This window comes from Lupinus angustifolius, unplaced genomic scaffold, assembly GCF_001865875.1.
Source record: "Lupinus angustifolius cultivar Tanjil unplaced genomic scaffold, LupAngTanjil_v1.0 Scaffold_45_19, whole genome shotgun sequence".
Taxonomy (NCBI): Eukaryota; Viridiplantae; Streptophyta; class Magnoliopsida; order Fabales; family Fabaceae; genus Lupinus; species Lupinus angustifolius.
In genome coordinates, this window is record NW_017721771.1 from 28,509 (window position 1) to 39,503 (window position 10,995).

The 10,995-nt window shown below is 36.3% G+C and overlaps 1 protein-coding gene across 4 annotated transcripts; it reads right to left on the minus strand.

Annotated features, from left to right (window-relative positions):
* Positions 1-214: 214 nt before the first annotated feature.
* Positions 215-10,038, minus strand: LOC109338817 (ubiquitin-conjugating enzyme E2 2-like). 4 transcript variants are annotated; one of them, XM_019576142.1, is made up of 6 exons: positions 10,028-10,038; positions 5,804-5,935; positions 5,623-5,648; positions 4,885-4,974; positions 4,722-4,810; positions 215-657 (listed from the first exon to the last, which is right to left on the minus strand). In XM_019576142.1, exons 2-6 carry the CDS (start codon positions 5,926-5,928, stop codon positions 529-531), a joined length of 459 nt encoding a protein of 152 aa, XP_019431687.1. In that variant the 5' UTR covers positions 5,929-5,935; positions 10,028-10,038; the 3' UTR covers positions 215-528. The 4 variants fall into 4 exon arrangements, with proteins under 4 accessions (XP_019431687.1, XP_019431685.1, XP_019431686.1 ...); XM_019576140.1 differs by lacking the exon at positions 10,028-10,038 and adding an exon at positions 6,388-6,526 and having other exon boundaries at positions 5,804-5,936; XM_019576141.1 differs by lacking the exon at positions 10,028-10,038 and adding an exon at positions 6,384-6,526.
* Between the last annotated feature and the right edge of the window lie 957 nt (positions 10,039-10,995).

The following is a 10,995-nucleotide window of genomic DNA, read 5'->3' on the forward strand; positions in this document are numbered from 1 at the left end:
AAACTTGTTGAAGGTTGAATGGAAAGTTGATATAATAAATACTTTGAGGGAATGAAATTTATATGTCTATCAAAAAAATAACGGTCCGAGGCTGGAAGCACAATATCAGCCCAAAAAACAAACAAAAAAATCTTACTATCTATCAGCACCATAAACACCAGGCAAGTCGAGTTCTCGGTCACAATGAATGGTGGAAAACAATATTTTACACAAGTAACCATCCAATGTGAATCCATTCGAAGCTAACTTTGATAAAACCTTTTCATCATAACCAACTCAATAAAATTACAACTTTTATATTTGAACATGATGACGACAATCCAAAGTGAAGTGACACAAATATGTTTTACATTAACTGGTAAAGTGTGAAAGCTACAACCAATGAAAGATAAGATTATCCTATCATTCATATCAGCAAGGAATATAAATTTGATAACTTGGCACAGAGATTCTTGAAGGTCCACTGCAACCTAAATCATTCCTCCAAAGCTTCAGAAGACTGAATTGGCCATGTGCATGAGGATTAACTTAATCAGCTGTCCAGCTCTGCTCGACAATTTCCCTCACTCTACGGTTGTAATCGCGCTTGTTCTCACTGAACATCCGAGCAGCCTCTGAGTTTGCAGGAGAATTTGGGTTGGGATCACACAGCAATGACTGCCAAGGAGGAATTTTTACCATTTAGAAAATTATTGTAACATGCTGACTACTACATAGCACAGAGAAAAAGTAATATTAATAAAAAAATGCTATCTGAAGGGGGGAAATTCTATTAGCCTTTCGAATATGATAATTGTGCTGATGCGAAACAGTAGACTTCCGAAGATGGCCCTTTGGTTATGCAAAGTTTAGTCAAAGTTACATGGTTACTCATAGATCATTTGATTCTACTAGTTTCTATGGCTCAGCGATCCTGATCTCAACAGAAAACTTGTTTTGCTAGGCTAGCCATAGAAAGCTAGTAGTCAAAGTTATATGGTTACTCATAGATCATTTGATTCTACTCGCTTGCCCTACAAGAAGTTTTGCAAGTAGCTGAGAGAGAAGGAAAGTTTCAAGATGCAAAGTGACCTGAACCTATTCCAGCAACTGAGGGAATCGGATTCACAATAATTAGGGGAGTTGTAGCTGGTCCTTCATGAAGATCACAGTTTATCAAGAACCACCAGAACTCCCCCCATGAAAGGTGCCATGACCATGCCATTCTGCTGCAGTACGGGCAGGTCCAGTGAGTGTTAGGCCTTATAGGCAAGCCTTTTACCATAAAGATGAATAGGAGAAGCAAGTGAAGAACAAGTTGAAAACTGGTATCATTGAACGCAGTACAAGTCCCTTTTCTAGCCCAGTTTTATCAGTCAAGAACAAACATGGCTCTTGGAAAATATGTGTGGATATACAGCCAGAAGTAAAGAGAGTAGGAAACTATCCCTGAGAAGTATCTTATACCTAATATCAATGAATTACTGAATGCGCTGCACTGAACCAGTATTTTTTCAAAATTGATCTTGTGTTGGATTTCCACTAAATGGGTATTATGATTACCAAGTTTATGCCATTTGAGCCTGATGAATGCTCCATCAGCTTTTACAATCATCTATGAATTTTGTTTTCCGACCCTACATGAAGACATGTGACTACTCTCTTTTTAATGATATTTTGATAGGTAATCCTTCTCAGAGACAACATGTAGTTCATTTGGGTAAAATTTTGCAATTGCTGCTCCAACATCAGCTCTTTCCAAACAAGTTCCTTTTTAGTCACCAGACAGTGCAGTACTTGAACTATATTATCTCTTCGACCAAGGTGGTCATGAATCCATCCAAGGTTCAATGTATATTGGATTTCAGCAGGGTGAAGGAAGAGGTCTTAGCTGATCTGGATTTAACGAATGTCATAAACATGCGAAAGAAGTATCCTAATGCTACAATGGATTTTTTTCTGCGAGGAGATTTGCATTTCGCATTTCTATAAGGGCGACCAGTGATCTTGCAGCCTTCTTCCTCCATTCCCTCCTTGCTACAGGAATTTCAGTCTATTCTTATTGCAGGACATTCAGGTCTTGTACCTACAAGCAGATACCTTTAAGTTTATTTTAGAAAGGCAAGATGAAGTAGGTTATGCACTTTTTTCAGTTATGTGATCTCTTCCGACAACATATGTCAAGCTCAGACACTTCTCATCCTCAACCTCATGAGAGGAGGTATCCATGGATTTTTACAGGTCTGACTAAATGCCAATCAGTAGAGCTATCATGGTTGTGGTAGACAGATCATCTAACTGCATTCACTTTATCCATATAAAGCACCCTTTCACTTCCAAGACTGTTGCAGATAATTTTGTGAAACTGGTACACAGTTGCATGATTTTTCAAGTAAAAATGTGAGTAACAGGGGTACCCTTTGCTCCTGAACAATTTCTAGAAAGAGATGTTTCACCTTCAAGGGACTGTTAGGAAGATGAATACATCCTATCATCCCCAACCTGATGGCCAAGTTGACGTGGTTAACTGCTTTTTGGAGACTTATTTGCAGAGTTTTGCTTCTGAACAACCTATGCACTAAACATTGAGGCTTTCTTGGACTGAACATTCAAGCTGTATATGGTTACCATCCACCAGCAGTTATACAATACCTCACTGATGAGACTTCAGTAGACTCAATAACTAAGATGCTGAGTGAGAGAGATGAAGATTTTAAGCAGCTAAAGTTCAACATGACAGGCACCTTCAACGTCAGTGATTGTGTCTATGTCAAGCTTCGCTCACATGGACAGATTTCAGTAGCAGAGAGGATAAATCCTAAGTTTTCAGCACTCTGCTATGGTCCATGTCACCTATCTCATATGGGACAGGTATTCTACTAAGTGCTGTTACCTGCAATGGTATGCATACCCCACTGTGTCCACATCTCACAACTTAAAAAGATCATCGGGGATCATCAAGTGGAGTCTAAATTGCCTCATTGCTTGGAGGTCGATGAGAACACCCCTGTCGAATCTAAGGCGGACATGGGATCCTGGCTTTAAGTAGGACCAATATCCAAGGAAAGAACATGACTAAATGGCTGATCCTTCTAAGTCAGCAGAAGAGATCACTTGGGAAGAGGAGAGGAGAGCAGAGTGAGAGGCCACTATCCAAACTTCTTCCTTGAGGACAAGGCAACTTTTAAGGGTAGTGGCATTGATGGAAATGAGGATCCAAAAGCTTGCAAGTGTAGAAGGGGGTTAGTTAGTCAGAGGAAAGACTAAGGAGGGCGAGAATCGGGTAGAGGGTATTAAGTCACTTTCCTATTTTTAAGGCCAAATGACTGAGGCTAGGAAGTTTCACCGCAGTTGGGAGCAAGAGTAAGGAGGTTGAGAATCATGTATTGAGTCACTTTTTTCTATTTTAAGGCCAAATGACTGGGGCTAGGACATTTCACCACAGTTGGGAGCTCTCACTCTGATTTTCTGTATTTCTCTTAAGAGTCATGTTGGCGCATGGACTTCGAATTGTGACTCAGTATTGTAATTCTAATTCCGATTCTATTGATGCAGAATTGTAATTCTATGTGTTGGGTTGTACATGTAGAAGAGTAATTCTATTAGTTGTACATGCAGAATTGCAATTCTATTGATGCAGAATTGTGATGCTCTCACTTATAGAGTTTGGGTCATAGCTGGCACACAATTGCCAATTAGAAGAGACTTGCTTTATATCCTTTGTCTAAGTCTTAGTCCTATACTCCAATAGACTTGAATATTTTTTTCGAAAAAAATTTCCAGGTTTGAATTACTGTGTTTTTGGAACAATAACAATAGCATCTCAAGGAATGATATCTCATGTATCTTGGGAATCATTATTTGCAGCTAGTATCTCAGGTATGGAGACTGTAAATTATTGGATCCTATTTTAGGAAATCAGATTTTGATTCCTATAATCAATCAGGATTGTCTGTCACGGATATGTACAACTGTGCACAGATTTATTTCCGTATTATTTTTAGGATCAATTGTATATTATTTCCCTTTTTAGCTCTCGCCCCTTATGAGGACAATATCTCCCCTAATTTTCTGGGATAGATTAGTGTACAGCCCCTGACCCACTTTTTCCTATTTATACCTCCACATTGCAATTGATTCAATATAGTGAAATAAATCCATAGAGACTAAGCACATCACTGATATTGTGCTGCTATTTGTCCACCGTCATCGTCCGATGCACTAAAGGTGGTGTGGTACCAGATAAACAGAGGAGTTTTTATGGGTGGAGCAAGAAAAATTTATTGGTACAGACATAGAAGAAATTTTTATTGGGCGAAGAATCCTTTTAAATGAGAAGAGAGGAAAACAGAGAAACGGTTATTAAGTTCCAATTTTTCGGTGTCCATGGCCCATGGGGTGAAGTAGAGGAAAACTAAAGGGAGAAAAGAGAGGAAGATAGAGAAGAAGAATCAATTCTATGACTAATTCCATGTGCCAAACAGACATGTATCTGTTTCTTGCTGAACTTACCAGTCTCCCTATGAAAGATAGGATTCGGTTCCTATCAGTGTGAAGGAAGAAATGAATTGCTTAAAATTATGGAATTACATTTCAATCAAATGCACCACACGTTTAAGGAAGATATACATGACTTAAAAATTATGGAATTACACTCTAGTGGGGTTAATGATGTATTTATCTGTATCACGTATTGCATATTCTCTTGGAAAATATACAAAACAAAAGCATATATATTATACCTGGATAGACGTGAGTATAGCAGCTACATCATATATAGGACTCCACTGATTTTGTAATATATCCAAACAGATACTTCCATCCGCATAAACTACGCGAAGTTGAAAAATAAAATTAGTAGCTAGATTGCTAATATATTTATAATATTTTCCACCAAAAACTTACTATTTGGATGAAACATTCGAGAGACAAATCGGACAGTTGGTGGTTTGTTTGGATAATCCTCAGAAAATTGGAGAGTCAACTTAAACGTGCCTGAATAACTCAAATATGTAGTTACCCAAACATAACTAATATCATTATAATAATATCAAGAGAGGGCATATATGACATCCTAAAACATATATAGATTACACTACCAAGAGTATCCCTTTTTATTTGATTTTTGCAAACTAAAGTAGGACACAACTCATGGAAGAAGAAAGAAATTAATTGAATGCTAAATGGTCAAAGATAAGCATCTCTCAAAAAGTGTAACAATCATACAATGATATAAGCTCTAACATGCACAGTTATTTAGAGTATAAGAAGGCTATAGTAGAAAAGAATACGAACCGAAAAGGGGAAAGGGAGAACCAGAGGGAGAGAGAACCCATAAAATAAAATACCATCAAAATAAAGAGCAGCTTCTACATGCCAGTCATAGAAAAAAATATTCATTTTTAAGATAACCTAGATATCTAATGAGTTTCCAAAATCATTTTGAAGATAGCTTCAGGTTATAAACATCTAACACTTCTCTTTGCAACACACTATACAAATACCACCATCTACAAAGTAGGCTCCTCGTATACAACTCATTTTGAAAATTGTATGTAATGCACAATAAGGAAAAAGAATCTAGATGATACATGGTTTTTCCAATTATTATCACATAAGAGTTGCATGCAAGAAATCACTCACCTCCATCCCATGGAGTATCATCAGGACTGCAATCCAAAGCAGAAAACAAACCAAAAATTGCTTATCCATCCATAATCCAATAAAAACTGAGTATTCAAATGAATTAAGTACAAACCAAAAATTGCTTATCCATCCATAATCACAAAGTGATGAATCTCTATCCAAATTCCATTCAACTCACCCAAATATGACAGCATTCCACAGCATTATATTATTATCCTGTGGAGCACCACTGATTCCTGCAGGCGGATCTTGTTGCAGCCTCTTAAAATCTCTCATCAGCCTCTTCCTAGCAGGAGTCGACATCGTTCACCTAGAAACTCAAATCAATTGTATATCAAGAAAAAGGCTCAAACACAACAAACAAACCAAATATATAAGGGAAACTCAAATTCACTGGAAATGGCAGCCCAGTGGGTTCTGCAAGCGGAGAGGCTCCACTAGCAAGGAATTAAGCAAAATCCATTTATCACGTAGAAGTAAACATACAACGAAAACATTTTCGCAATCCATAGGATTGGTATTATAAGAGGGAATAATTTAAATAAAAAAAATCATGTTTTAAAAGCTAAAATATATGATGAACCCTATAAATCACAACAGCAGAAATTTCAAAGGAATACAAAATTAAAATTAAAATTAAAACATAGGGCTTTGATGTAGATCCTACAACTGTATCTCTAATAATTATCGTCCTAGACAGAATTACAAAACCATATAATTATAATTAAATTGGAGAAAAAAACCAAAAAATAGCTCACCGGGAAGGGAGAAGAATTATTGATATTTGAGAAGAGGTTTAGGTTTGAGTGAGAGGGTTATTTATAGTACGCGATTCATGAAAATTGAAAGGGGGAATAGAGTTGTCAATGTTACGGGGCAAAAGGAAGAGAAGATTGTATGAATGATTGATGAAAGTTGTTGTAGGAATCTTAATGGTCTTTAAATAGGCTTGACATAGAATTCTATTGGAGAGGCATTTGATTCATTTTGGTAGAAATTGTTTTACTTTCCATATGAAAAATGATATAACAACAATGAGTAATCGATTACTTGTCTAGTGTAATCAATTATCTAAAGCTTTTGTTTAATGAATAATCGATTACTTTATCTTATTTTTGCTAGATAATATATTACATTGTTTGGGTAACGAGCTGGTAACATGATACTTTGCTTCAACATATTGCACTCCTTCAATTGTTGTAGAAGGTAGTTTTCCAACTCGACAAACTTCAAGTGTTATACCTTTGTTATTATCGTCATAGGTGACAAAACCTTTGCTCCTTGGATTGAGAATTAAAAATTTGCTTTTGTCATCGGTCATGTGCTTAGAGCAATCAATGTCTAGATACCACATTTCATTTGTGGCATGCAAGTACTAATACAAAACAAGTTAAAAGTTTTTCTTAGGTACTCAATATGATTTGAGTCCTATAAGGTTAGCACATTTCTCAACCAATTTATATCGGACAGTTGGAATACCAACTTTTCTAATATAACATGAATTAGGTGTATGACCTATATTTTTATAATAAAAGAAAGTAGGTTGATATTGATTTATCCTTAGTTTTGTTTTAAACAACAGATTTTCATGTTAACCTTGCTGGTTTTCATAAAGACATTTTCCAACTTGTTATTTGCATGTTAGCAATTAGAATAGCCTAAACCTCTTCGATCATTAATATGTCTTTGGTTATTTAAAATGTTATCCAAGTTATGACTACTCTTTTTAAATCCATTAAGTTCTTAACTTAACTCAATTTTTGCTTCTAGAGTTTCACATTTAGGACATTCAGAAGAGTTGACCCTTAATATGCCTTTGACCTTTCTTAATATGATATTGTGAATTTTCAAAATATTAATATCGATTTTTTGTTTTAAAACAAGTTTTAAGAGTTTTATATTTTTTTTATGAAGTTCATTGAAAGGATTTTGAAGTTCATCATACGAAGGTTTATCTAAGTTTTTAGAATCACTTACATCATCGTCATCACACTAGTGAGTGTTGGGTTTGGGCTGCCTTCTAATATGGAGAAAGAATCAATTGGACAAAGTCCACTTGTCTCACTTAATCTAATTGATAGGGGTCAGATGAGGCAAGGGTGTGAAGTCAGAGTAGGCAAAAAGAGGCAATAGAAAAGTGAGAGAGAAGTTGAAAGAACTCAACCCACGAGAACTCATAGCAGTTGTGGGGGATTTGCGACTGTATCTTCGTTCATTGTTGGATCAGGCTAAAATTTGAATAGAAGGTTCACAACTTCTGGTACTTCATTCTGAACGGCTGGATCGGTGACAAGATATCTGAGGTGGTAGAAAACGAGCCAAAACAGTGGTTGTTTTTCTAGTTTTTGCTGCAACTTTGTGTTCTCATTTTCAAGCTTGTTGCTCTCTTGTATGTTGTATTGTTGAGCACGTTGTGTGCTATATTTTGGAGACACTCTTATATTCCTATTTTGATCATAGTGGAGCTTGATTGACTGGCTTGTGCCCGTGGTTTTTACTTCTCACATTGGAAAGGTTTTCCACGTTAAAATTTTGGTGTCCCTTGTGTGTTCTTAGTTACTGTATTATTTGTTCTTGTTCCTCATAGATTCTAGCAAGTTGGGGAAATTATTATCCGCTACATATACTCTGTTAGAGATTTCCCTGTCATTATGTCGAATTTCCCATTAGAGTGGCATCAGAGCTTTGTAGGGCTTGAGGTTATTTGAATTACTTGAATGATGGAGGCAAATACAGATAGAATGATATGTTTGAATGGCACTAACTATCACTTGTGAAAAGGAAAAATGAAAGATTTATTATATGTGAAGAATTTGCATATTCCTGTGTTTGCTACTGAGAAGCTAGAGTCCAAGTCTGATGAGAATTGGAGTTTTCAACATCAACAAGTTTGTGGTTTCATTCGACAATATGTAAAAGACAATGTCTACAATCACATTGCTAATGAGGAAAATGCAAAATCTTTATGGAAGAAAATTGAATCCTTGTATGCTTCTAAATCAGGGAATAATAAATTATAGTTGTTGAATTCCTTGATGAATTTGAGATACAAGGAAGGAGCTTCTATTTCAGATAACTTGAATGATTTTCAAGGTGTCCTTGGTCAATTATCAGGAATGGATATCAAGTTTAATGATGAAATGTTGGGACTATGACTACTGAATACTCTACTAGATTCTTGGGAAACATTTCGAGCTTCAATTACAAATTCAGCCCTTGATGGTATTGTCTCTTTGGAGAGTATAAAGGTTCTTAATGTGGAGATGAGAAGGAAGACACATGGTACTTCATCTCAGTCTAAGGTGTTTGTCACTGAAAACAAGAGGAGAAGTCATAGAAAGAAATCAAAAGGTGATAGAGAAAAGGGAAGACGTAAGTCCAAATCCAGATACAAGAATGTGGAGTGTCAATATTATCACAAAGCAGGGCACATATAGAATAATTATTTTCAAAGGAAAAGGGAGAACAACGATAAGAAGGGCAAACATAACGAGAAGAATCATGGTGATGATGATCGTGTTACTACTACCACTTGTGACAATCTTATTATTCTTCGTGACCATGATTCGGTTAATCTTGTATCAGATGAGAGTATATGGGTAATTGATAGTGGTGTTACACTGCATGTTACACCAAGGAAGGAGTTCTTCACATCTTACACTTCTGGTGATTTTGGAGTGTTGAAGATGGGTAATGATGGTGTGTCAACGATAGTTGGTATTGGTGATATTTGTTTGCATGCCAACATGAGAGTGTAGTTGTTGATGAGAGGAGTTAAACATGCTCTAGATGTTCGTTTCAATTTGATCTCTATGCAGATGCTTGATAATGGTGGTTATGATAATCATTTTGGTTCTGGAAAATGGAAACTCGCTAGAGGTAACTTCGTTGTGGCCATATGGGAGAAAATTTCTAAACTATATTAGACAAAAGCTTTGTTTGCTAAAGAAAGTGCGAATTCCATGGATATGGAGGCTTCTTTATGATATCGTAGACTCAGTCATATAGTGAAAAAAGGTTGATCTGTTTATCCAAAAAGGATGTACTTCCAGGATTGAATAGTGCAGAGTTGGAGAAATGTTCTCATTGCATGGCTGGTAAGCAGACTAGAGTATCCTTTAGGAAACATCCTCCCTCGAGGAAGTCAGAGTTGCTTGAATTGGTGCATTCTGATGTTTGTGGTCCATTGAAGGTAAAGTCATTTGGTGGTGCACTTTACTTTGTTACTTTTATTGATGATTGTTCAAGGAAGCTTTGGGTCTATTCTTTGAAGACAAAGGACAAAGTGCTTGAAAAGTTCAAACAATTCCATGTTTTGGTTGAGAGACATTCTAGAAAGAAGCTGAAATGCATTCGTACTGATAATGGTGGTGAGTATTATGGACCGTTTGATATTTACTACAACCAGCAAGGTATTAAACATGACAAGACTCCTCCTAAGACTCCTCAACTTAATGGCTTAGCGGAGAGGATGAATATAACTTTGGTTGAAAGAGTTAGGTGCATGCTTTCTAAACCATTGAAGACATTGATAAGATGAATTAGACCACACCCGAGGAAGATAGTAGATTGTCTGATATTGATCCATTTTGGACGCATATACATGATTTGAATACAGTTGAGAATAACATTCAAAATGGTGAGCAACATGATTATGTTGATGATCAACAGCTTGAATATGAGTTAGATATTCCCATTGATATTGGTGAAGATGAACATGATATGCCACAAGATGAGAATCTTGGTGATACTTCTGAACCACCTCAAGTTCAACTTCAGATGTCTAATAGGCAGAGGAAACCATCTGTCAGGTACCCTTCTGATGACTATGTTGTTGTGACAAATGGAGTAGAACCTGCATATTATCATGAGGTCATAGAGAATGAAGAAAATAAGAAGTGGTTGGATGCAATGCTAGAGAAAATGAAGTCCTTACATGATAATCACACTTTTGATTTGGTCATAATTCCAAAAGGGGAGAAGGTTTTGGAAACAAGTGGATTTATAGGGTGAAGCAAGAAAATAACTCTATATCTCCAAGGTATAAAGCTAGTTTGGTGGTTAAAGGTTCAGACAGAGAAATAATGTTGATTTTAGTGAGATTTTTTCTCCAGTGGTCAAGAAGTCATCCATTAGAATTGTATTGAGTTTGGTTGTTACTCTTAATTTGGAGGTAGAGCAAATGAATGTAAAAATTGCTTTCCTTCAAGGTGATTTGAAGGAAGAGATTTATATGAAACAACCTGATGGTTTTCTTGTTGAAGGGGAAGAAGACTATGTGTGTAGATTGAGAAAGAGTCTATATGGTTTAAAGCAGGTTCCACGACAACGATACAAGAAGTTTGAGTCTGTTATGTGTGAGCAAGGCTA

Coding starts and splice junctions, on each gene's coding strand:
- LOC109338817 (XM_019576142.1), bottom strand. CDS start 5,928: ATGTCGACTCCTGCTAGGAAGAGGCTGATGAGAGATTTTAAGAGGCTG. Junction 5,649..5,803: donor TGGAATGCTGTCATATTTGG/GTGAGTTGAATG, acceptor TTTGGATTGCAG/TCCTGATGATACTCCATGGG. Junction 658..4,721: donor CTATACTCACGTCTATCCAG/GTATAATATATA, acceptor CCTCCTTGGCAG/TCATTGCTGTGTGATCCCAA.